We start from the raw sequence: 27,787 nt of genomic DNA, 5'->3' as shown, positions 1-27,787 counted from the left end.
ATTTTCTTCTTGGCCTTCAGTCCACAAGCCACTAAACAGATTAGATGCCCAGTAGGTGCGGTAAGAATCCATTCCAAAAAATATTGCTCTCGTTGTCTTCTCAACTGTCCCGTGGGTATTTTGCACTAGCTAGGCTGGCTTTAGAAATTTCTCTCAGGAATTTCTAAGAGAACACGTGTGTTTAACAGTCTGAAGACACATACCAGCACAGTGGGTGACAAACCTACTCAGAATCAGTAGGAAGCCTCAGATCACTTTTCAAGCTGAGTAATTCGAGGTGGATTAATCCCAAACAAAGAGGTACAGGAAGACTTCATATGCTCGCTCCTAAAAAAATCCTTCTTAGAGAAGTATCACATGAAAAAGCAACAGAAATAATCCAACAGCAACAGGCAGGTAATTTCCAAGGCAAGGAAGCAGAATCTTCTGCCTGCACAGGAATGCTGCAGCAGACAAGCAAGCTAACAAAACTGAAACTAAAAATTTTCCAACTCCACTACAGCAAATGAAAGAAAAATACACGCAAATCATTATTTGCATTCATCCTTGTTGCTGGAGTTAATTCAACAGGAAGAACTTTCTCAAACTCTGCTAGTTTAAAGGCTTCCTGCTAGTATCTCCCAACTGAAAGAGTTCAGGGGAGTGGCCCAGTTTATTTACCAATACATAACACCAACAGGTGGAATTTGAATTAATACACCCACAATAGGCCTTGCCTCAAGCTTCAAACTGCATTTCAGGTCTGAAAGTGTGTGTTCAGACAGGTCTCACACAGATACTTTGAAGATTTTGCCAGGTTTTCTCTGACTCTTTCAAGTTTATTTGAAGAAAAGGGTACATGTCTGTACGCAAAACACATCTGATCAGAGGAAAGGTTAAAATTAAAATCTTTTCTGCCTGTAACCAGTTTTAGATTATAAAATATTGCAGACTAGGAAAAAGGTAAAGGATTCAGTTTCTGAATACTTAAAAATAATTTTCAAGTCACCTATATATCTGTGGTATATATACAAGAACTGTATAATCCAATAAGCAGATTTAGCAAAGCAGACAAGCTCGAATGCTTGTAAAGCCCCACTACAGAACAGCCAGAGAAGTGTCAATATTTATACTTTGGGAAAATGTGTAAACAGAGAGATTTTTTAATAACTTAAGAAGGAAAGAAAAGCCAAACGTATATGATCATCAGGGATAAATCCATCTTTGTATAATAGATATTAATGAAGAAAAAGTGTCTGTATGTGTTTAACTCTGTTGCTGGTATTGGCAAAGTCTCAGCTACAAAACTATAAAGGAAAATACTTAGACACCTTCAAATTACCATGTTCACAACCTAAAAGTAAAGCACATGATAAAAGCAGTGTGATTTGAACTGATCTAGGTATATAGTTCCTATTTCAGTTAACAAGGAAGTACTTCAGACAGCAGCTAACATCCCAGCACACAAAGTACTCCGATAGCAAACTGCCTCTTATTTTGATACTATTCCTGAATCACATACCTCACTCAAAGGAGTGCAGACACCTTTTCTGATAGCAAGGTGGATATGTGCTTCACTGCCCATTTAAATCATAGTTGGAAGAGACAGCAAGAGAGCTCCACCTTTTTGGCCAATCAATTGACTAAAGTGTTTGTCAAGAGAACTAGACACAGTTCCCCTTAATCCTCCTTCTTCACAAGCCCTATGTGCTCTGACACCTCCTGTCTCATCTCTTGCTTGTAGAAGAATACAGATGATCCGTATGAGAAATGAAAGACTGCCCTGGATTGGTAAGAATGCCCAAATTCCTCTGCAGACCAAGGCAGATTTCTAGAAGGAAAGTATATTCATCAATAAAGTCGTGCTGGAGCAGTCTTTTTTGGGTGGAGGCACCTGAAGCATTGTTACAGCTGTCAAAATGAATCTATGGGGTTTAGGTGTATGAAAATACAATCACAAGAAAAATAAAAAATCCCAATTGAGACACAAAATTTGAAGTGCATCTCTATTAAATCTCCCCACCTGATTTGAAGTTTCATTGATAGCTTCCAGAAGCTTTTCAACAGCCGCTTGCAGTCGAGAACTAATATTCAGAATGAGCTCTTCATTTTCAGGATCTATTTCCATCCCACTTTCTGCAAGATGTTGGCTCAGCAGTCCTTCACCTGCTGCTCCTGACCACATGTTAATATCATCATCTCCCATACTACTACCACGATATAAGGAACAGGATTCTGAGGAAAAAAAAATAGTTACCTTTTCACACAGACTCTTAGCAACTGCAAATACGAAAAACTGTGCAACTGAGTTACAATAAGAAAGACAAGTCCAAAAATGATTAAAATATTCGTCTTGGTCACAAAAACAGAAAGGGAAATACTGCATACTAAAACTCACACAAACAAGATAAACAATGTGTTAATTAAAAAGAAGCAGAAGTGCAAGAGAAAAGGAGATATTAACAGAAAATATTCTAGACATACTTTCAGTATGCTTAGGGGCTCTGATGCTCATCTTTTGAACTTTTGTTAAGACCAGTAAACCTTATAACTTAGAATAGCTTGCACTAATACTTGCAAGATTGTCTTTAAAATACAAATCACTTTAAAAACCCCAAACAAAACCAAAACCAGACTGTCGAGTCCCCGTTTTACCAACACCCAATTATGTTACTATGCATTAACACAAAACTGTTCAAGTCAGTGAATCAAACTCAAGTGAGTAAAAGGAAAGGCATGCATGCAATTCAGACAGCTTCGTAGGACAAAAAGACTGGAATACAGAACAACAATATTCAGCATGGTTATTAGTGGACTGAAAATTTACTAAAATGAACAAATTTTACTAAAACTTGAATAAATGAAGTACATGCAGCAGGATTGCAACTGTTCCTGCTGCTGGGCCACCTGGCACCTGCCTGCTTCTCCATCTTCCTGAGGTCTGGTTCCATTTAAGGACATTATCCATTCTTTCTGAAAAGCCAGACCCACAAGGTTTGTCTATGCTATTAGGCTGATAGGAATTAATCTAGAAGACAGCAAATTTGCCATATTTAGAATTCGAGGCTGTATTTAAGCAATACAAGTAAGTGAAAGCTAAGTCTTGAGATGTTTAAAAATCACATATTTGATATGAAAGAACAATACAGTAGGTATATCATGACAGTTGATACAGTCTTTTAAAAATAAAGAAGTGTTATGTCCTTAGACTGACAGATTTGAAATGTCAGAAATATACGCAACTGTGGAGAGTTTTTAAAAATGACGATTTATTTAAATGAAGTATATTAATGGAATATATTTAAAGTTTTTAAAAATTAGATGGTTTTACTTAGGATTTTCTCAAAAACACCTTCTTTTTCAGGAACAGCAGTATGACTAAACGAATTAAGAACAGTCAATGTCTGTGAAGCAATGAAGTTGCAATTCTGGGTTATCTTTGAATTCCACTTCCTGGTTACTCCACGAATTGTGACTGCTGAACTAGAACAGTTTGTTTAGCGACACAAATTGAACTGAAATTACAACAGGTCAATCTCACAAATTGCCTTTAAAAACGTAGTTAGGCCTTGTTGTTTTTGCCTCCTAACCAAGTAGGCAAATAATAATATGAGCACTCTTGTTGATGTTGTTTGAACCTATCAAGCAAGTCAGATTCTATTTTTGAGGTTTGTTTTAAACTTTTTTGTAACAAGCTGCAACATGATTAACCACCTGGTGTACTTAACACACATTCCTACCTGCAAGTATTCTGACAATAATACCTGCAGCCATATGTATGACCCATACACAACAAAGTAATCTACAGCATTTTTATTTAAGGAAGGTTTCACTTGGTTTACTTTTCTCTTAAAATTGCTAAGATTTTCCAAATGCAGATGCATTTAGTAATTTTTTTCTTCTAGTTGTATTATTACTGTTTCATATCTCCTTTTAGATATATGGGGTATAATGTTACAAACTGTTTTCACACTCCAAAGGGGAAAAACAGAAGCACACTATATGCATGAATAGAACAAATAACCAGATGAATAGAAGATACATTCACATGGCACCTTTCATCTACACAGGATTTCAAAGCACTTTTGAGTACTGCACTTTGGAACTGCAGTCATAAACTCCTGTAGTGGAATCACCCTAGCGGTGGCTAGCAGTCATTTTCTGCCAGCACATGAAATATTTGCAGTGGGTTTATAGACCACAGAAGCTTTTCCACAACATCCTAATATTCCATCCCCCTGCAGTACAAGGAAGGCTGCAAAATTAACAATTTCACTTTTTTCATTCAATAGCATTTTGACGTCTTACCACCCAAATTTGGGCTGGGTTTGGGTCTTTCAAAATATCAATAGTGATGCAGAAGCTTTAATATCCTCAGAGTAGAAAGGACCTTCATTTGAGATGGACATCGAGCAGCATAAGTATTTCCAAATGCTGTACCAAAGTATTGGTTAAAGACTGAGTTGAAGAAAAATATATTCCCTACTGAGCCACCAACACACTTACTGCAGCACCTGATGCTCTTTGGAGGCCACCCATCTTAAGAACTGACCAGGTAAGACCCTGCTTAGCTTCAGAGATCTCACAAAATAAAAGCCCACAGTACAGTAGCACAGCTATAAATAAGATAAAACAATGACATATTAGTTATTGCACAATCTAATTCTTTCCTGATGGAGTTCAAATAATCTAGGTAATGTTCCTGTTTTCCTTCTCAGGTTTAACCCATAATTTATGTCCTGTCACCCTTCTATTTCAGTAAATTATTTGTTTGAGAAGTACATCTGAATTGTGCAACGATGATTGCATGTAAAATTCAAAAATAAAGATTATATAAAATGACTGGAGAAATGTGCAGTTGGTTGCAAAATAATCTGAACTACCTGTCTGAAAACTTCTGAAGAAAAACTTAAAAACATTGATGGCAGCTAAGAACATAATTTTTAAAAGCCAGGTTCGGAATATGTCTTTTACATTAATAACATCACTAATATTATTATTTCTTCTTGTCAGTGACCAGAACAGTGCCATTGGGCCTCCACGAACTCATAACAAGACTTAAAAGGCCTGTTTTGTTTATGGCAATTCTTTTGTAATTAGTTTTCATTTCTCCTCGATAAATACAAAATAAATCAACATCAAAACATCATTTTGTTATATGAAATATCTCAAAAGAAAACATCATAATTTGCCTGAACCATAACTATAAAAAAAGAGGAAAAAGTGAGCTGTCACCGAAAGTATAATTTGGCACATGGAAACTTTAGTAGTCTCAAAGATAACAAAAACTCCCAAAAGTATCAAATGGACAAAAAACTTGTAATAATTCTGTTTATAAAATGAGGTTCGCAACCCAAATGATACACGAAGACAACCATATTATGATTTCAACAAAGTGGAATTTAAGAAAACAAGTTTATGTTAAATGTCTTCCTAACTGCACAGTAGAAGTCTGTATCTTTTTCCCCTCAAAATGGTCTTAGTACACAGTAGCTTAGTACAGCATCCTTCCACACAATTTTCAGTGGTGGAAACAAGAAACAGAAACACTGTCCAGTCTCATTAATCACCCCTGGCAGCTTAATGTCTAATCCCCATTTTGTTCATCCTTATATGGCTGTTCAGTCTCAAATCCTAACAGAACCAATTCAAATTCCTTGTCCTGTCTTTTTTTTTCCAGTCAATACAAAATAATAAATAGAATGTAACCAATTCAAGTAAAACTATCATCTCTTTGTGTAAACTCTCTCCTTGTAATGAAAAAAAATATCAAGCAAAGAAACAAAGGTTTATATTCTTTCCTTTGTCATGGAGCATGTAGTTCAGCACATCAGATGTCATGGTCCACTAAATCTTAAGAAAAGTGCTTAATTATACAGTGCTTGCTCTCAAGTTTCATATACGGAAGTTGTTAATGAGCTGCCAACTGACCGCTATGAAGCAATACATATTTTGCATCATGTAGAGACAGTATCTCAGTTTACTCCTGAGATTCCACTTTGGAATTAAGCTCAGGGGTTACAAATTGAAAACCAAAAATCAGTCTTGTGGCAGTGCAGTGTTTAGCTATTTACTACCTTTTTCCCTGGTACACTGGTCAGAAATAAGGAGCACAGAAGGTAGGCAAGAGAGTTTTGTATTTGAAGAATGCCATAACCTCGCAGGCTTCTCCAGAGCTACCTGCATTACTGCAGTCCCTCTAACCAAGTAAACTCACCAAATTACTGTGCACAAATGGTCATTCACTTCCAATGATGTTTTATGACTGAAATTTGAACTTTAATCACTCTTCTAGAAATAAAATCCTGTGCTTGCAGATAATCTAGTCAATGTCCCTCTATAAATGCGCTCCATAAATCAGGTGTGGTTATAAAGATATGACCTCAACAATTCAGCTTTTAAAAATGCTGAAACTCAGCATAAACAATAAGCTGAGTTTTGCTTATAAATACATATGGATTATGTTCAGAAGGTCAGAGAGAATTCACTTCAATAAAGACATGATCTTACTACTTTATTATTAGATTTTTATTGGTATAAATTTATTCCCACAGATTTCCTAACTAATAAAAAAAGGAAGATCTGTTTGGCCCCGTACTAGAAAATACAATAACATGTACAGTTTAAAAAAACCCAAAACAACAGTGTCTACACATTTCTTACTTCCATAAAATAATGGGGAAAAATTTGTCCTCCCAAGCCATTTAGTGTTAGTATAGAAAATGAATAACAAGAGTCCCATTGCTGAAAACATTAACAGAACTGGTCATCTAATTCCATTTGAAGAAAGATCAAATAATTTAGCTGATGAAACAATACAACTATTACTATGGCTGCATGACCCCAGTGGCAGAAAGGATGCTGCAGTATCATTTTGGGAGAAAAAAAGAACTGTGAATATTGCTCCGGAGATACATTACAAACCATACATTCAGCCATTATAGCTACTGTAAGTTTAGCTCTTCTTTAATTTTGACGTTTTCCTTTGGTTACTCCTTCCTTCATTGTTATTTCTGAATTTAAGGAAACATCAAAAAGGATACTGGAATAAATGAACTGGTAGGTGGGCAGCTCGAATGCTGCTCTGTCCCAGCTGGGGGCATTACAAGAACAGAACCTGCTTTCTTACAGGATAGTGAAACCTTACATACTTTTTCAAAATACACTAATAGCAGACATAAGTTGAAACAGTCAAACCTCGTCACAAGCAGAATGGAATAGAGCTTTTTTCTACCTGAAGAGAGCCCTATTTCATCAGAAGACTTCACAAGAAATGGGCAAATCATTCCAATCACAGGGCATGTTGTGTGTTTAGGCAGCAGCATTATGAAAGCCAGGGATAAGTCAAAATGACAAATAAAGATACTTTGAAACTTCTTGCAACATATATGTAATGCAAGTAATTCAGATAAAAGTTTGTTAATGACAATAATTAGTGACACATACAAGTGTAAACAATCATGTGCAGGAGCAGGCAAAAAGGGATTGCATCAAAAAATAAGGTCAGAAGCTTAGTTATCCAATCAGCTCTATGAGGAAAAAGGCAAAGCCACAAAAGCCTGAAGTTTCAAAAGGTAATTTTTCCCACAACTAAATACAGTGAAATGTATAGAAAACAAAAGTTACTTTTAAAAAAATGAAACAGCAGTACAAGAATAAAAATGCTCTTAACTTAAAAACTTCAGAAATTTTTAGACTACAACTTTATACATTTCATTGCACATAATCTTTTGAATGATCAACTGAAGAAGACATCTCCACAAATTCATACAACCTTTCTCAACTTGCCCCAAGGCTTAATGTGACCTATATTTAAGGCCAGAGAGAATCAGTAATATGCAATAATCTACATTTTGAAAGAAAGAGGTAAAGTTCACCTTCATTCACCAGTTGTATTATTAACCTGTAATAGGCACTTTGTTAATACTGAAATGCAGTATTTTACTTATTTTTCTCATTCCTAGTAGTTAAAATTCCAGTCAAATCCAGATGTATAACGTGTCTGAGCCTGAACTAAGCTACTGTTCATTAGCTCTCCACAAGATCCAGGATGCATGTGCATGTTCTTAATGGTACCTAAATGGCAATACAACTGAGCACCTACCCATGCTCAAAAGAGAAATGGACAGACACTATCCTAGTGCAGTCACAAGAAAATAAACAGAGCCCAGTAGAGTTCTTTGACACTGGTATGCAACTAACTATAACATCAAAATGTTATAGCTAGACTCCTTCAGTCTTGTGCCAATTAGCCAACTTCTGGAAACAGCTGATGGGCAAGTACTGGCAGTTGAGAAGTTCTTGGAACTGCAACCAAAATGGGATTTGCATGCAAAGAATTCTTTAGGAAGCTCATGAAGTCCACAAGTACACATATACAAGCTTGTCCCCTGCCAGATGCCCTCTGTGACCAGCCACATACCTCTGTACTTTTAGTGCACTGGTGGAGATACAGCCCTCGACACTAGTTCCCATTTCCTATAAATACACCGGAGGGTGTAAGTGCTGCAAGATGCCATGGAACTATGTTTCATTCTCTTTGCCTCCATCAACAGAAACTTCTTTTTTTCTTGACTTCTCACTTTCCTATTCTGTTGCAGGCTTTGCAACAGGACCCTAGATGTGAGCTGTAACTGGTATAGGGCATGACTTAGCTCCTGAAATGTTGTTTCTTAAGCAGAGATGTCATATGCATTCAAATGAAAAATAGGTTGTGGGCGTTTTTTCCTTAAAAAGTTTAATTTAAAATATCAAAAGAGTATTATATTTAAGAGTATTTAAATATATCATTAAAGCATGCAAATGATATTTCTTATGAAATATAAAACCATACAACCAGTACCTTTTTCATAGCCCACACGGATGCAGGGTTTTATTGACTCCTCTGTCTCAGTGTCCCATCCTGCTTGTTTGGAAGCCTGGACTTTCCCAGACCGATCCAGTAACCCAAGAACATGCTGACCAATGGTCTCCTCCATTGCTACAGTTGTCTTCACAACTTCTAAAAGAATCTTCATGAGTTTTTCATTAGCTTTCTGAAAAACATGCCTGCAGGATACAAACTAATCAATCCTCTGATCTTTCCCTGATTTCCAAGTGGGTTTTATCCTATATACACCCTTGCAAGCAAAGAAGATTTGCAATTGAAATAACAAAATTAAGATTTCTTTTTTAAGGCTAAACCCTACATCATATAAATACTAAATACACATTTGTGTTAAAAGTCAGTCCTTTTTACAAAATATGCAAAAAGTCAAAGTATTTATCACTATTCCTACTTTTATCTTGGCATTTTATCTAGTTATTCTTTTAAAGCAGAGGTCTGCTTTCACCTGGTATTCATTATAAAATGAATCCTTTCTCAAAATGATAGTTAAGAAAACTTCCTCTACACAGATCAAAAAAGTTACAGAATAATCAAATGGGATTATAAAATGAAACAATCATAGTAATATAAACTTAATTCACATATGTACATACAATATGTATATAAATACACGTGTATAAATCATGTTTAAGATTCAACGTGTGTAATAAGAAATACATAGTAAAATAGGCTAGGATTTCTCTCATCCTCTATGCCTTTACATTGTTAGGTTTTATAAAAAATAAGACACTATTCAGTACATCAACTTAAAAATATGGTTTTCTAGAACAAAAGATACACATTATCATCAGCCAGAATAAAGCTTATAAATAGTATTAATTTAACGGCAAGAACATGATTATCTAAATTTAAGAAAAATATTTTCTTAACAGTTATAGGCACCTTTCTTTAGAAAGAAGAGCTGAAGGTGTTTCATCAGGCTTTCCTTCCCCATCTTCATGCTCAAAGACCTGCTCTCTTGCATTGTTTCGGCTTTCATTTTCATTCTGGGTAAGTTTTGGCAGAGGGAGAGAAAACAAAAAGGACAGGAATCCTGTCATGTCAGAATCAACATATTCTCCTTATATATGGCAGAATATGGAACTTAAAACCTCAATTAACTGTAATTTCCTTATTAATACTTCTGTACCAAATTACAAATCAAGTAATACTCTTACTACGTGGGAAAAAATATTAACAAAAACAAACCAGGAAATCCAAGGCAGGGCCAATTAGAAAGAACTTTGTTACACTGACTAAACAGTTGTTGTACTTTCTGGTTGTGTCGCTATAGCAATATGAAAAAGTCAGTTTACATAAGGAAATAGCTGTAGTAATAATCCTCAAGCTGTTCAAGCAGCTTCTGCTTACCTGAAGTCAAAAAGCTATGTTTACCACTACCTTTTGAATCTTACAGCTGGTCTGTTCCAGTAATACCCAACATCTTTTAGAGAAATACGTTACAGAGAAAGTGAAACAGTGAACAGGAATCTTTTACTGGTTTTACATGCCACGGCTGCCCAGAAAGTCAAAGTCCATATTTACCTCTGTCTGTGTGCTGCTGTTTTGTAACTCACAAAGCAGCCTCTCTTTTCCGGGTACGGAACGTTGTTTTAACGATTCCAGTTCTTCTAAAAGCATTCTCTCTCTCTCTGCAACCAGGCTGTCATTCTCCATTGAGACACGCTAAGAAAGAAGTGTTATAGAGGCTCACACAGTTATTTAAGCTTCTGAGTAAAATGAATCCTGTCACTTCTAATTCTTTACAGACCTTGAACAATGAAATTTCAGTCTGTCTCTTTAAATCATTAAAAAAATCACTGAAAGCTTTCTAGAATGGAATACAGCTAAAAAATACTTTAACCTTCCTTAAGATTTTCATATCATTTTTATGCTCTTTAGGAAATACAATGGTGACAATGGAAACTGGAAGGAACTTCTGAATATTACATGCTGTAACATGCTTTGCACAAGAAAAAAAGATAAGAGTAACTTATTATTATGAAAACCCTACACATATATTCTCTTTTGGAAGAGCTAGAAGTGTTCATGGCTTAAACACAATGTATACATTTCTATGTAGCTCTTAAGAACATATGTACTTGGCAATAAAAACCAAAAAACCCCAACAGCCTAAGTTCCACTTAATGATTTTTATCAACTACAGGAGTTTGTAACCCTGACAAAGATGCAGTTACAAACTGAAAAAAAAAGGTAAAAGAAGAAAGTATGCATATATCAAAAGGAAAGATTATCAGGATAAATGATTCTAGGACACCTTCAAAGTAGCTAGGAGAGACAGCTGATGCTGCTGGAAGACTCCTAAGGTACAAGTAACTGGCCTTCTAGATTCCAGAACTCCCTGAGACCAAATTTAAACAGAGCAGAACCAGGTCTGGAAAAGGTCTGAAGCTCTACTCTTCAGTGAAAGTAAAGAATTTTAGAATTCACTGACTACTAGCTTCATGTGCATTTTGGTAAAGTTACACCGTTGAAATTAAGTCAGGGCTAGACACATTCTTCTGGATTCTGTTTACTTTGTCTTTCAGTGGAAGGAATCCTTGAAAGACATGTCTATAAATGACCTTATATTTGAAGTACTATTAATTAAGATAAACTAATGACTTTCATTAGCATACCTACTGTAGGCTTTGAATAGATACAGAATGACAGCAAGTTAAGTCTGACAAGGCAAAGAAACATTGATGTTTCCCACCACACCCCACAGATATTGTTTCATTCTAAAAGTTAGTAAGGACTTATCTCCCAGAACTGGAGAAAAAAACCCAAAATGCCAAAACACAGTGTTGCAGGAAGCCACTGATACTGTTCAAGTCAGAATAATGAAAAATGAAGAACTGTACAGTATTTCTAGCCATGGCTGGTGGCTTCATTGATGTAAATAGCTGCTAGTCTGCATCCCACACAGAGCCATGTATCTGAGAGGTGGCACAATTGACAGTGCATCCACACTGACTCTCTTCTGGCTGCTGCACAGCACTGCAGGTTTGTTCCACGTTTACAGAAGTCTAAATTGATCCATCACAGTCTGAGCTTTGATTAAAGAAATATGTCTTCTATAAATACGGGCATGTATGGGGTTGTATGTACACACACACACGCAAAGATATGTGTGTGTGCACGTGAGTGTGTATGCATGCACATGGTAAACACGTGCAGGCCTCTCTCTCCCTCTGAATAGATATAAATGCATAAATACGAATCTGCCTGGTGATGTTCCTTTGTTAACCCATATTGAGTCACTGGCTGAATTCTGTATTACCTCAGCTAATTGCGCTTTAAGACTCTCCAGCTCTGCTAAGAGCTGATCTTGATTTTCCTTCTGACGCTCCATTTGCTGCATGTGTCCCTGTCTGAGCAGCTCGGTCGCCTGCTGGTGCTCCTGGTACTGCCGCACGAGCTCCTGCCGCATGTCCTCCAGGCGCTCCTCGTACAGCAACAGCTGACTGCGTGTTTCTGTGTCTGTGTCCGCGGCCACCACCTCACCGTGACACGGCTGAAACAGTGCAACTATTTTAGCATTTCATGCTCAACAACTCTTCCTAGGAAATATTTAAATACATTTCAGAAAATGCTTTCTTAAATGAAAGTAGCTGGCATGAAAGCATTTTTGTGTTGCCTGCTTCTTGGACAGTCCAGGCTCAGAATTATTCTCCATTTAAAAAGATATTTTTTCCCAATAACTCCCAACAGTATTTAATTCCATGCTTTATACAACTCCTTTTTATCTTATTTATTTTAGCTTGGCCTCACCCCATGTTTGTAAAATGCTATCTATATGCTTTATATCACTTTAACTTAAATTTTTGTTCTCTGCTGATATCCTTTATCACAAAAGACTCAAACTGTTTAAGCACGATTTTTAATCTGTTCTTTAATCTGTTCTATACTTCTGTATAAACTCTGAAATATAACCTAGCATACAAAAACTTGTTAAACAATTTATTGCTTGCAATACAGCTGGCATGATATTCCCTTCCTCAGGCATAGCACACAGGAAAGAAGGATAGATAATTTAGGCGTGAAGTTGTCAACCCTTTGAAAGGGAAAAGGAAATATTTAAATGGATCCCTCTTAAATTTTTCTTTGCTGGTTTTTTAACACTTACCAATATTTCTTCTGCAGTAAGACCTTTGCTACGAGAAAGAAGTTCTTCAGAAATCCCTGACTTATGTGATGTCTGTCCTAATATGCAATCAGGGCTGCTATTAGAATGAAGCTGTTCTCCAAGTGAGTTGATCTCTCCAGACTCTTCACTGAGTTCCTTGCAAAGTGATTTCAATCCTTCTTCATTTTTACTGCCTTTTCCAGTTGCTTTTCTGGGAAGACTGTCAACCTCCTCCTCACTGTGCTGTTTCTTAATTCCACAAGGTATTCTCTCTGGATGTACAATCTGTGTTGGTGCTTCTTCTTCCTTCTGCCTAGCAATTCCTGACAATTCAGTCTGTTTCGCAAATGCTACACTCATTGACACAATAACCTAAAAAAATAAGAAAAATCTGTATTAGTTTATGCTTCACAGCATCTCCTGTTACTGAAGAAATCTCATAGATGACCATCAATAATAAAAATGTAAGAACCAAAATTTCCCAGAGGAAAACAGAAAGATAAAAGTACAGAGATATCTTGTCAATATTGAAAATGGTCACATCTTAAAACACAGACACTCTGTATTTAAGGTAGTTTAATGAACTACAATGCTGTTTTCAGTTACAATAGATTATTTAGCATGGAAACATCAAGTTTTGGTTTTTTTAAAGATTCTATTAGATAATTTCAAAAAGTGCTGGTACACAGGCTTCAGAGCAGCTGTGCTAAGCTTTCTCTCTCTAGCCAATTATCCTATGTAAAAGTCTGACTGACATGGAATTTTGGGCTGTATAAAGAAAGCGGTGCCATGTGCCTGATACTTAGTACAGGAATGTTACTTGACCAGAAAGAAATTACTGGCACTAACTAGCTGGAGTTGCACTTAAAACAGGCTGATAACTTTTGTGTTGCTAAGTATCTCTAACATAAATAAATCCCTTTTCCAATCACGTGAGCAATTCTTTTCTAGATTTAGAACATAGTGATTTATAGTATAAACTACAAAAAGTGTGAAAAAATAGTAAAATAAATACAGAAATGTTACACTAGAAAACACCAAACTTCCTTTCCAGAAAATGTTTGTCTTTTGAACTTAAACTGATCTTAATCAATGCAACATTTGATTCCTCATAAAGAAGAGTTTTCTTGAAAGCAGGTAAGAGAATTTTTTTTTTATTCTGCAAAGAAGTGGAAATTCTTTTTGCAAATCGGAAAATAAGTAAATCCACAAATATACACTTACCTATAAAATCTTATTTTAATTTTCATGTTTTAGTCATCAGATTCAAAGAAAAAGTATGCATTTTACGCGGCATATTAAAACGCACAATAAAATATGATCAGAAAATAGTACTAAATTGTTAAGAGTGCCCCAGTCTTTTGAACTGACCCACTGTTAAGCCTATGGTAGCAAGAAATACATTCTACGTCTCTGGACTTTTAAAATAAATTGTAGTGCAGAATATGGTAGCATGTTGTCTATTTCCTTTGAAGTTTTAAACACCACCACTACAATCCTTATGAATAGAAATGATGAGTTGGGAATAGGACAGATAGCTAAGAAACCCCAAAACATTCCAGAATTTTTTAAGACTTTCCCATTCAGAAACCAAATGAAACAATTCATTGTAAAAAAATCATACAGAAGTTAGCATGTGCTAGGGCAAATCCCTAAATAGTTGAAAATGACAAATAAAAATGACAGATTTTTTAAAACATATTTTAAAATAATGAAATAAATGTAATACCTTTGCTACTTCTTCTTCTAATCTTTCTTGGTACTGCTTTTGGAGTAATTGAATGACATCCAGATCATTCTGCATTTCCATCTCCCTACCAAGCTGTAAGAAAAACATGAAATCTCAGATCATGTATTTGTGATTTTATTTCATTAGTTTCAAGTTTCAATCCAGCAAGAGATTTTTTTCTCAGTTAGGTTTTCTTCATCTCATACAGATCATTTAATTTTGTACCATAACACAGAAGAACCAGGTGGAAGACTTGGCCTTGTTTCTGCTTCAAAATGAATTGCAACAACTCTCCTTCCAGCACTATTTGAGATGTCAAATGCAGTGAAACCAGGTCAGGAAGCATAGAATCACAGTACAAAACAACATTACTATTTTGCAAAATGCATAATTTTTGAGCCAGGTTTCCAGCACTCCTAGGGGAGGAATGCATAGGGTATTTCCTATTTGCACTTGGTCTCTTAAAATCTTTGGGGTTATTTTCCTAAAATTTCTCTTAAACTGTGCAGCATGTACTACAAAAGTCCTGGAATTTCACTTAAATTGCTCCTTTCATAATTCGTGTTTAAAGAAAAGTCACAATATTTTAAAGACTCCTGAAGAAATCCCAGCATTTGAACACTAATTCTCTCCCACTTTAGTACGAAGCAGCCAACTGAAATGTCTTGTTTCAGAGATAAAATAAAGAACATGAATTTAAAACCAGCATCAATAAAGCAAAATTTCATCATAATTCCCAGATATGTTTTTCAGCAAAATTTAATTATTTTCTCCCTAGCATGGACTGTCTAATAGTATAGTACAGTACTAAGACGATAACTACCTTAATGTACCAAGCATTAGTCCATATTTCATCTAAGAAGCCAAAGCGTCTAAATTATGTCACTCTCATATATATTAGCTATCAACTGAGTTACATCATACCTCTAATGCTTTATCTGTTTTTTTCTGATGAAGATTTTCTGTGCTCTTTACTTTCCTGAAGACTTCTTTTAACTTTCTTTCTGAATCTGTGGATACACTAAAGAAGTACAAAAAGCAGAGAGGGGAAATAATAATTAAGAAAAAAAAATCAGTATTTCATTGCCCAGGACTTGGTGAAAACCAGAATGTGCCAAGTGGACCTAAACTTCACCACCAACTTTATTACTACCAATCATTCTAGAAAAAAAAATAATTTCAGGCAACTACACCTACACAAGATGTCTTTACATGTAAAGGGTAGTGCCTGTAGTTTGGAGGATTAAATGTGGTTTACTTGAGTTGAAATTTTGAAATTGCTGCTATAAAGCTCATATATATGAAATTACCTTTATACATTATTCCATTTATCAAATCTTCCTCTATTAACTACAAATGCTGCACTACTTTATTTGCAATGTTCATGTCATTTCTTTATAAGATTCTTAACAACTCTTGAAGGAACAAAACTACAGAAGAGCAATATGTTTATAAAGAGTTTCTCCAATTCTGAAGTAGAACACAGAGCTTTACACAAATGGTTATTTGAATGCCTTCTTGTGCTAAGTTATAAGCACTGAAAAACTGATTAATACCTTGTGTGGTCAGAGGATACCCCAGCAATCTGAAGCTTATCCTGCAGATGGACAAGCTCTGTAGTGTACCTCTCTTGACTTTCTTTCAGCTGCTGTTGGAAATAGGACCGGAGGTGTTCCAGCTCTTGAGCATGCTGCTCCTCAAGTTGTTTTTTAAGGTTCCTTACCTCCTTCGAACAGCATTCTTGAATTGCAGGATCTGTGTATAGGTTATGTGAAGCAGGGGGTGAGATGGACGGACAGAAAGGAAAAAGACAGAAAAAAACTGTATTAACTTCTTCACAAGTATTTGGCAGTGATAGACTGAATAATTAATGTAGTTAAAAAAAAATTCTGACACCCTGTCAACTACTTTTCCATAACAAAGAATGATAATCTAATTTTCCCTTTTGCAAAATAATATTTGATACGGGTAATGAATTGTAATCGTGGAAAACTAAAAAATACTAAACAAAAAATGCATCACAGAATGTAATTCTGAAAAAAATTACAGAATTATGAAAATCTTGTACTGTAAAATCGGAAAAAATCTCTTATGTTCAAGTTATAATAAGATACAAATCAGTTAAAATTAAAGGTCATTGTCTTTTCTTTCTCTCTGAATATACATACATTAAAAACAGCATATACATCTTTTTACCCATTAGATTCTGTGAAGGAGTCTGCAGACTTTCCCTTCCTATTTCCATATGGATAGGTTCCTCTTCTTTCCTCCTTTCTGAAGAAGATAGCTTTGGTTCCTTTACCTAAATAACGATCAAATAAATGCAATTAACAACAATTTGTCTAGTAGAAGCACAAAAACATTATATCCAGTGCTGCACTCTGAGTACAGGAGAAAAATGGACATCCTGGCAGGTGTCCAGCAGAGCGTTACAAAGGAGATGGGAGGCTTGGAGTATTTGCTGTACTAGGAGAGGTTAGAAGAGCTGGGCATGTATAACCTGAAGAAGGCAAAGTTGCCCATTGGGCTTGTGAAGTATCAAAATTCAGCAGAACACAGTCCTTGGCAACATTTACCAGCTGACACTGCTTTGGGTGAGGAGCTGGATTAGACGAACTCCAGAGGTGTCTCCTATCCTCAACCCGTCCTACAACTCTATGATGTGGACAGCAGCTTCCTCCCTTTTCTCAAATCACTGCCTTGCTCTGCCACTCAACCAGGATACACACATCTTCAAACACTTCCTCAGTCATCCAGAAGGAGTTAATGCCATGCAACAGAGAAAATTCAAATGCTCATATACTCTATGTTACAAGTTTACCTGCTCACACTCCACCATCAGCTGTGTTTGAAGGGCTTTCAGCCTGCTGTACTCTTCCATTATCTTGTGGAGAAGTGCATCCATACGTTCTTGTACAGTTAAATTACACAAAGAACCAGGGACTTTAAAAAAAGAAAAGAAACATTTTACCATTTTAACATTTTAATAAAAGTGATCTGTTCACAAGTTGTGCCCTGAAGAATTGTCTGACAAACACTATGAAACACTGAAACAAGTGATGCCCTTCCAGATTTTGAATGCATTTTTCATGTATTGATAGACATGCATTTTTTTGGTAGGACTGCTAGTTTCTTCTACAAAAGGAGGAAGAGAAAAGCCCCAAATGCTTTTTTCCACTAATACCTAAGAAAATGAAAACAGCGTAAGAAAATATCCATAATAAAAATAAAGTGGTTCAGAATAATGAGGAAATCTCTAAAACAGGTACTTAAGCTCATGAATTAGTACCTGAAAAAGTAATGGCAAAATTGCCAGTCTGAAATACTTGAAATAAGTACTTTTAACCAGCATCATAGTACAACGCCATTACCTTGAGCTTGACCTCTGTGTACTGGTAATTCTACACTCAGTTTTTCTTTCACAGCAGGTTTACAGAAAATTTCCTGGTCCCTATCACCAGCTTCTACAGCAGTTGAAGAATGTTCATTCTGACCGCTACACAAAACCTGTAAAACAAATCAAACAAAGTGAAAAGTAAACAATTTCTTATTATTTTATCAATCACAATTCACAAATAAAACAGGAAAAACAGGAAGAAAGTAGTATTTTGTGAGCATAAACTTCTGTGAAAATGATGGCATAAATGTTCTGTTGAATCCTAAGAACCTAGACAATCCTTAAAACTCCTGATAAAAGAAACAGATACGAAAAGACTTTTCAGCTAAAGCATAAATGGATGTGTTTTCAAATCAGTATTTAATTTGGAATGGCCAAGTATTAAAATCTTGTAGAGAAAGGCCTCCTTTATTAATGTGGAAAGCAAATTTACATTTTAGATGTCTCATTCTCATAAGGTACAGTCTTGTTTGGAAGAAGAATTCCCTACAGCAAAATTTTGTACCTTTTTAGGGATTACAGCTCATCTTGTTCTTTAAGTGCTGAACAAATCAGATAAAAGGGTATGGCATAAAAAAACAAGTAATGAACAGAACACCCTATGTTTGTTGGTCAGCAGAACATTGCCATTTTCACAATGGGCAGGCAAACAGAAGATTTATCCATATGATTTCTGAAGATAAATGATACTTGAAAAGAAACCACTTGCTCAAAGTACAGTGGGATTCTTTATTCAAAGATTTCGTACTCAACAAAAACCAAAATCAGCTTATAAAAGTAAAACCATAATTTTTCTGACAGCTTAACAAAAGGATCATACAAATAGGCAGCATTTTACACACTGTGAAATAACTCATGCCAAGCACTCTCATTTAGCTGCTACTTTCTGTGAGCTATCATGGAGTCCTGCTTAATCTCTCCTATACTGGATCTCAAGTTAAAATTCTGCTATTCGCTTTCTGAAAAAGGTATTTAAAAAGTCCAGTAAGGAAGGAAAAAAGAAGAAACCCAAACCACAAACCCCGTCCATTTGAAGTATTTTACTTGAAAACCATGGCTTACAATGAGTGACAAAAGCAGCTTAATTTATCTAGAAATAAGTCTAATAAGTAACTTGATTGATGGTCAAAAAGTACCTGTTAAGGGCCATCAATTACTATTACTTCAGAAAAAAAGATGTGCCAAAATATCATTATAGGTGTCTCATATTAGAATGAAAACTAAATACCAGCTTCAATTTTTGACTATAAAATTTATTTATTAAAAACAATCCAGACAGTAATTTTTAAAATTGTTTGACACTTTTAAGTCTTGGAAAGATAAAATGCAGCTAAGAAAGAAATTGCTGTCTTACTGCAGATATGAGAGATGATGTCCTGTGCATCAAGACGTGTGTGAGTGACATCAGACTCTTGAATCAAAAACATATATCCAGAAACAAAGGGAAAGGAAAAATGTAATTCCAAACTAGTAGAGATGAAATCAACATTAGCTAGAAGATTAAGACTATGTGTCTTAAAGACTTGTCTGGACGAGGACACAAACCAGTTTAGGAAAAAAAAATACAAAACCATTTGCAATGCTATTTTGGAAGCTCAGGTTTAGCAGTCTCTATTTTGAGATAAATGCAGAGAAAAGCTGCAAAGAAAACCTGAAAAAATAATGTAGAAAAATATGATGACTTACAAACCACCCTTTTTAGTTTTCCAAATTTTCATTTTGAAAAAGGCTTTTTGTTAAGTCTTACCTGAGCCAGCCTGGAACACTCCTCAGTGACAGCTTCATTCAGTTTTTCTATAAGTCTTTGTGTAGATTTCCATTCATCATCTACAAATACAAATTATTAATATTATTTTTAAACACTAGATGCACAACAACTGTTCAAAGGCCTAATTTCCTGCCTCAGTGAAGCTGCCTCTTCAGCTTGAGGAAGGGCACTTTTTTGCTACCCTCTTTATTGTTACAACACACGGACAATTTCAATTATCATAGGTAAGCTGCACATTCTAGAGAGCAAGAGATAAAAAATTGCTTTGTGTATTAGTGACTTGCAGAAAGATAAAAGTGTACAGATACGTAGTGGAGAGAGAAGAACTTATGCAAAAAATTGAACATGGGCAAAACATGGTATAACAGAAAAAGATGGGATAGCTTTGCAGCATCAAAGTTTACTTAAAGTATGCAGGGAGTCAATGCAGCAATACAAAGAAAAGAGAAAAGAACTACACCAAAAATACTTTGCAGGTGAATTTGCTTATTATTTTACCTTATAGGTGAATCTACTACACTGTTCTTTACAATTAATTGAGTTAAAACTGTTGGATTTCAGGAAACTGCAGTTTGAATATCTGAATATATACGAATAATAAGTTAGAAACCACAAATGTGTAGTGGGTTAGATATGTGTGTTTTCACTGGGTGATGGGTTTTAAATTTGAAGTTTTTACAGTATAGTGGTAGTTAGGGGACAAGATGGAGAACTTTGGGTGGTGTCTTTTCTTCTTGTTCATCTTCTTCTCTTCCTTCTTCACGGAACTTAGGTAGTAACCTTTGGATTGGTCAGTCTAAAGTCACTCTAAGAGTTGTGGGAATCTACTATTGGATCAAAAGTATAAATAATATAGGTGTCAAACTTTTATTGGTCTGTTTAGCTTTAAAAGGCCTTGAAACAGGATAAGCTTAGAGACATTTTTCCTACTTCTACTAAGCAGCTAGAGGTACTGTTGTACTTTCTGTAAATTTTGATAAGATATAATAAACATCCAAGCCCGAACACAAAAAACCATCTCCATCACATTTCTAATAATCCTAGCTCCAAACAGAAACAGACAAGATTGATGACACACCACTAATTAGTGGTGCAAAGCCCAGCACACTCCTACAAATATAAATAGCAAAAAATGAGTTGCAATGCTTCTGATTCCTATTCCTCATTTTTAATATACTTTTTTTTTCTAAGTTACCTGAGATATAGCCTACATGTACTGCGTAAGCAATTTGTTGAAAAAATACTTCAAAATAGTCTATAAAAACAATTTATTGGACAGCTAGATGCACAAACTGCTTGTTTGATTGGGGTTTTTTTAAGACAACGTTTTTCATATAGAGCTTCATTCTCCTAATTTTGGTCAAGTTACCTGCTTGTTGAGATTTCAGGGTCTGGAGTTCCAGCTGATGCATTCTTTTAAGATCAGACATCTCTTGTATATGATTATGAACAAGTTCCTCTTTAAGACTGCAAAGTGCACTCTCTTTTTCTGCCTTCAAGGACTCACAAACCTGGTCTACATGAGCTGAATAAACCAGGGATAGGCAAATCCGCTGTGCTTCCATTTGTAGCTGTAAATCAGTCTTTGAATATAAAGACACAATTTAAAAGAGTGAGAAATAAGAAAACAGAAAGACCCATTTTTAGAAATTTCTGAGATTAATAATGTGTGGAATGGAATGCTGCATATATGGTATACATAAGGTAAGTTTAAATCTACATAGTCTGGAAAACTGAGTTTTAATAAAATAGTCAGACACTTTTTCAACTTAGAATAAAAATCAAATTAAAATCGACAAAACTCATTATGCTTCAATTCCCATTTTGTAGCAATAAAATCCCAATGAATTTTAACCCAGTGAAGCAAGAGCAGTATTATGGCTAACAAAGTAGTTAAGAAAGTGTACTCTAAACACAGAGAAAATATTCTACTGTTAGTAGACCTGAAAAGCATTGATTTCCAAGGCTTGTATTTCCAGTCTGAACTGTGGGGATGTTATTGCTAAAGAATAAAAAATGTTTGGAATATGCCAACAGGGACCCACTTAGAGCTGAATTTTGAAAAGGTATTTAGACACTTCTGGACCACAATGATTTTTACTTGCATGGCAGGAAATTGAAAGACCCTTATCATAGCCTTATAAAAACAAACAAATCAACCAATCAAAAAAACGAACAAAAAAGCCTAAACCAAACCATCATAAAGCTACAGCTCTTTTTTATAATCTCACAACTCTTTCCAATGTGGCTTTGCTTGTGGTTTTATTTCTTAGGAAGTGAATGTACTACAGTGCAATATTAGGCAGTTGGTGGTATTAGTTCACTGTTAGGTTGATTTTCATAACACAAAAAAAGTTTAAAAAATAGTAGAAGTCTGCTTAACATCTATTTCCACAGAACAGTTAGTTGCATACACCTTGCAGAATGCTACTAAACTTCACCAGTGTATATAAATTTAAATTTATATATAGATTTATGATTCCACCACCTAATTAAATACTGGTAACTCAGTACTTAGCTATTTATATTGACAAATAAGAATCCTTTCCATGTTACCTTGTCACAGTTAATTTACAATATCAAGAAATACAAGCAAAATTGCACCAGCAAAACTTGAGAGAATATCTAGAATCACACGATATGCATTCTCATTATCACAGCCAGATATATTTCTTAAAAAGTGATAACCACATAAACAACAAAAAATTTGATAATGTAATTTTAGTATTTCACAAGTTTGACATTTCAAAAGTTTGGTCAAAGAAGACTGATGAAGTTCCATTATTTTTTATACTGTTTAAATGAGTACTTAGAGAACTGAAAAACTAATCACAGAATAAAAAATTAGGTTCAAAATAAGTTTTCCTCTTAAGTGAGTGAAATGCTACATCAAACCATGAAGTGCTGTGGTAGTCTTCTTACATTTTTGTTGTTGCTCTTGATTTAATTAAATGCAAGGGAAGAGTATTTTTTTCATTCAAAAAGCATCTTCAGACACATTGACTATGCTTATAATTCTGGTCATTCATGTAACCCCTTTCAACCACTGGCCACAACCCTTTCAACCACTGACACCCACACCTATACCTCAAAGCAGACAACTAGAAAAAATGTGATGCAAATTTTCAAGTGTAAGCTCTGACAAATTTTCATAGTTAAAGTATTTTCTATACTGTTTTATGTCACATACCTGCTCTGATTTTAAGGCATCCACTTGCTGCTGAAGGTTACTTTCACTCTGTGTAATGGATGTTAATGATGTTTCTTCTGGCAGCCTGTCTGGCATGCCATGCAAATGTTCCACAACAGACTGCTGTTCTGGTTTCAGCATTTGCTGGACCTCCTTCCTTTTTGTTACCTCGTGGCTGCAGTCTTTGCCAGAACTTAGATTACCTCTTGAATTTATTCCTTCATCAGCTTTACTCCTCGAACCAGGGGATTTATTTCTACTTTCAGAGGCTGGAGTCTTTAGAGATTTTCCTTTAGAGCATTTTTTCTTAGAGTCATTACTACTACTATTTGTTCTCTGAACACGACTAATTGTGACTTCTAGTTCTTTACATTTTAATAGAATTTGCTCTTTCTCATCTTTTAAGGATTTGACTTTTTCATTTAAATGACAGATTTCACTATCCTTTGACTTTAACTGTTCAGAGAGATCAGAAAGTCTCAGGGATAATTCCACTTTCTCACGCTGAGTAACCTGAAGCTTTTCCATAAGTTCTGTTGCATCTTTCTCAACAACTTCTCCAGCCTCAAATATATCTTCCATGGACACCTTTACTTCTTTACTTCCTCCAAAACCAGAGGGCTTACTTTTTAATGAAACTGGTCTATTGCTTTGTAAGTGGCTGATTTTTTCATTCATAGCTTTGACTTTGCTTTTATATTCAGCTTCCTGCTTTTTCTTGTTCTCTTCTAACTCAGATTTCGCCTTCAGAAGACTTGCACATTCTTTCTGCACTTCTTTATACCTAGCTTCAAGTTTTTTCTCAGTCAATGAAAAGGCACTCTTCTGCCTTTCAGTATCCTCTTGGAGGATACTGTTTTGCTTTTTAAGTTGCTCATTTTCAGTAAGCAGCTGTTCTATTCTTTTTTGCAAGTCCAAAATTTCTGTCTTAGAGCTAACACTACTGTTATGAAGTATGTTTTCTTCAGAGCACACCAACATATTTTTTAATTTCTCTTCCAGAATTTTGTTTTCTCCCTTAAGAATATTATTTTGTGTTTCTAGCTCTGAACATTTTTTTTGAAAGGTATCTTCCCTCTCCCTCATTTGTTCCTGCATCAACTCAGTTTTCAGCTGCAGCTCTTGTATTTCTTGTTCAAGGGTACCCTTCTCTTTTTCCTCTTGCCTAAGTACTTCAATCTCCTTCTCCAGTTCATGGATCTGAAGTGTCATTTCTTCAGATTTAGAATTAACAATAGACTGCTGTAAATCTTTCAGGTTTGTAATCTCTAAAATCAACTGATTTTGTTTTGTGATTAAGTTGTCCTTTTCATATTGCATGGATTCTATCTTTTGACTCATTTTATTTTGTACTTCATCTAACTGCTGTTTATGCTGCATATTCAAATTGTATTTAAGGCTTTCCATGTTCACCATGTGCTCTTTTTCTAAATCTTCTTTAAGTCTGGAAAGTTCCTCTTCATGACTAAACAGAAGATTTGTCCTCAGTCTCTCTAATTCTGCTTCTTGAGATTCTGCCATCCTATCCAAAACTGCATCCTTCTCCCTTTCTAACATTTCAAGTTTTATTTTGTAATTTGTGATTTCTGCCTCATGTTTTAATTCCAAATCCTTCCTAATTTCAGAGGCAGAAGCCAGCTGAGTTTTCAAATCTTCAATCACAAACTGGTATTTTTCAGCTTCATTCAATCTACATTCCATATCCACTATAGTTTGCTTGGCTCTTTGAACCTGCTCTCTTGAAAAATTCAGTTCTTGAAGAAGATCTTCAATTCTAGTTTGTTGAAGAGACTTCTCTGTTGCAATAACTTCCATCTGTTGTGACAATTCTTGCTTTATTTTTTCCCTTTCCTTATCAGCATCCTGCAATTTCATATTCAGTTCATTAATTTTAATATTCATTAAATGCATTTGATCTTTATTAACATTCTCATTAAAACACAGACTTGAAGTTTGCTCCAATTCTACTTTTTGTTGCAAAAGACACCGTTCTATTTCCACTGCATGCTGCTTAATTAATTCTTGCTTCATTTGTACAATCTGCTGGCCATGCATTTCATCTAATTCAGCCTGAAGTTGTGCCAGCCTCCTTTGTGTTTCTAATTCCATTCTTTGCACAATGTCAGCTTCAGACTGGCTGTCTTTGTAACATCGTTTCTGCAGTTCTTCCACAGTTCCCATTAATTGTTTTATTTCATCAGAACATTGTCTTTCTTTCTGTTTGTAGGTGGTAAGTTCAGCTTTCATATTACTTATCTGCTGGTTCCTTAGTGAAATCTCTTCTTTCAATTCTTCAAGTAATTTGCTGACATCTGATAGTTTTTCCTTTAGCTGAAATGAATTTTTTTCTTCTTCTCCAAGTTTTGCTTCCAGCTCTTCAACTAATGCTTCTTTTTCTTGTAACTTACTCAAATCTTCTTGCTCTTTTTTCTGTTTTTCCTTAAAAAAATGAGGAAAACCATGCTCTTACCTTTGGCTAATTATCTGAACATGTAAGAACATTTATAGACTTAGCTATTTAGTCTTTCTTAGAAGGCTAGAAAGGCTATGTTAGTTCTAAAACATAAATTGTTGACCTCACTTGGAGGTTTCCTGCACCATTGGAATAACTGAGAAACCCTACCCCACTCATGTCATCACACCCCTCCCCTATTCTCTCCAACTCCCAATGTCTCTATTACTTTTTATAATATTAGAATTATTTTGGCGGTTTTAAAATGTTTTCCATGAAGGATAATAGAAGAAGTACACAAAAGAAAAATGTATTCTTTGCTTAATGCAGAGAAGAATGTTCAAGTAGGTAGTTTAAGGTTTTTTCTAAAATAATGTCATTTATTGAATGCATTTTAACATATGAAACGTAGTTTCATAATTTGCTCTAAATATTTAGACAACTATTAAAAAAATACATAATACTGACATTAAAATTTCAGTTTTAAATTATATACATATTATGTGTTAGTTAACAGAAACAGTGTCAAAAACTTAAAATCATTGTATGCATTCTATTCTAATGAGTGCAGCACACTCATTATCTGTGCTTTGGCTTTTTCATTTCAAAGGAATTACAAAATCCTGAAAAGTGTTTACGAAAAGAGATCTTTATAGTAAGGAACATACCAGTTCATATGTCCTGATTTTCTCTTGAAGATGTGTAATCTGCACTTCAAATTCTTCATTCTTTTTCTGATAATTCTTAAGCAGACACTCTTGTTCTTCTAGCTGTTGCTGATGTGAAAGTATCTGTTGCTTGGCTTGCAATAAATCAGCAGCTGTGCAACTATGGCTGCTGTTCCTTAGGGCTTCACTTGCCTGCAACTTGAATTTTAAAGAAATAAAACCTAAAATACATCAGGTTTTCCAGAAACAGCTCGTGCTACATACAGAAATAGTGATCTTTTTTTTTTTCTTCCACATCACAAGCCCAAAGATTTCTAAGTTCTTGTGGAGGAAGTCAAACATCCTTATTCATTTGGGATGGCCAACCAATAAAAATATATTTTATATTAATTAAATATTCATGTTAAGCTAACATAGGACAGTAGTCTCAGATACACCAGTGTGTAGTAAAACTAAATAGCTGCAGCTATGGAGCCCATAATCAGATCTTTAATAATAAAATCTCAGGCTTCAGAATACAATGCACTTGAAGATCAAAATAAGCTATATAATGTACTTAAACAGCAAGAAATGCTACAATATTCAATTGCAACACTAAGGTGTAGACTGTGTGCCGGTGCCACTTCAATCACCATGCTGTTTAGAAGAAATGTCTTTCTGAAGCTTCACTTTTTTATTTAAATTACCTTTTAATAACACCACAAAGGAAGCTTTTATCCAAAAATGTAAGGACTGGAGTGTGAAGCTATGGCCCATGGAAGCTGATGGCTGGATAGAGAACTAATCACCCAAGTGTTTTTCCCTAGGATAAATGCCATAATTCAGTATTTATCAGAAGCTATTACCATATAATAGGAAAGAAAACAGACTAATATTTATCATTTTATAGTTAATTATTACAATAAAACAGGTACAGAACAACAACTGTAGGACCAGGAAAATGACTGTTAATCTATGCTAAGAGGCTGAATCTTGAAAAATGCACAAAAACTTTTCTGCAGGAAGTACGTATTTATGGAGCCTCCAAAGTGACACCAATTGTCAAACCCAAATAACTGTTAGTAGCTGTATAACTTACATGCTGAAACTGAATTTGCAGTTTTTGACTTTGCTCAGTAAGCTCCAAGAACTCCCTCATGGTTTCATCCTTTTCTTTCCGTGCCTGCTGTAGGTTAGTAGTCAGCTGAGTGATAATGTCATCTCTTTTTTTGATAGCAGCTTCAAATTCTTGCAGCTGTAAAAGATAAAATTTTAACTATTAATGCACATGAAAACCACAGTCAAAAGATACCAGCTAATTTTAGTTAACTAGCAATAAATCAACCTAACTTCTCTGGTTAAAAGGTGTCTCACCAGTAGAGCTTTTATATTTTCACAAACTCTTTTTGTAAAAATTTCAGAAAGAGGGTTATTCTGTTAACAAATAACAAAATCTGAACTTTTGAGAAGGTTAATTAGTTGAATATATAACTTGCTTTTAAAATAAAAAGTATGGCCACATAAACAAACCATCATAAAGGAAGCCAGAATACCTACCAGTAGTGTTTCAGTAGCATTGTACAAGTACTCATGTTCACACACTTTTCCCCACAATAAATGCAAGTTTTGT

At 35.1% G+C, this 27,787-nt stretch overlaps 1 protein-coding gene across 5 annotated transcripts in view; it reads right to left on the bottom strand.

The window, feature by feature from the left end:
• Nucleotides 1–27,787, bottom strand: part of AKAP9 (A-kinase anchoring protein 9) — a 106,197-nt gene that overhangs the window by 36,617 nt on the left and 41,793 nt on the right. For all 5 annotated transcript variants that reach the window (XM_014875604.2, XM_014875606.2, XM_014875605.2 and 2 more), the window contains 17 exons: nt 27,257–27,412; nt 26,179–26,376; nt 23,059–25,497; nt 21,238–21,451; nt 19,848–19,927; nt 18,075–18,210; nt 17,525–17,646; nt 16,900–17,005; nt 16,260–16,458; nt 15,628–15,724; nt 14,704–14,796; nt 12,975–13,346; nt 12,129–12,362; nt 10,391–10,531; nt 9,749–9,852; nt 8,822–9,027; nt 2,003–2,214 (listed from right to left, as the gene is read on the bottom strand). In XM_014875604.2, coding sequence (XP_014731090.2) covers nt 2,003–2,214; nt 8,822–9,027; nt 9,749–9,852; nt 10,391–10,531; nt 12,129–12,362; nt 12,975–13,346; nt 14,704–14,796; nt 15,628–15,724; nt 16,260–16,458; nt 16,900–17,005; nt 17,525–17,646; nt 18,075–18,210; nt 19,848–19,927; nt 21,238–21,451; nt 23,059–25,497; nt 26,179–26,376; nt 27,257–27,412 — 5,109 coding nt within the window. The remainder of the gene's footprint in view (nt 1–2,002; nt 2,215–8,821; nt 9,028–9,748; nt 9,853–10,390; nt 10,532–12,128; nt 12,363–12,974; nt 13,347–14,703; nt 14,797–15,627; nt 15,725–16,259; nt 16,459–16,899; nt 17,006–17,524; nt 17,647–18,074; nt 18,211–19,847; nt 19,928–21,237; nt 21,452–23,058; nt 25,498–26,178; nt 26,377–27,256; nt 27,413–27,787) is intronic.

The sequence above is a fragment of the Sturnus vulgaris genome, chromosome 1, assembly GCF_052056855.1.
Source record: "Sturnus vulgaris isolate bStuVul1 chromosome 1, bStuVul1.hap1, whole genome shotgun sequence".
Classification (NCBI taxonomy): domain Eukaryota; kingdom Metazoa; phylum Chordata; class Aves; order Passeriformes; family Sturnidae; genus Sturnus; species Sturnus vulgaris.
The sequence above is the reverse complement of the archived record's forward strand: the minus strand, read 5'-3'. Positions and strand labels throughout refer to the sequence as shown.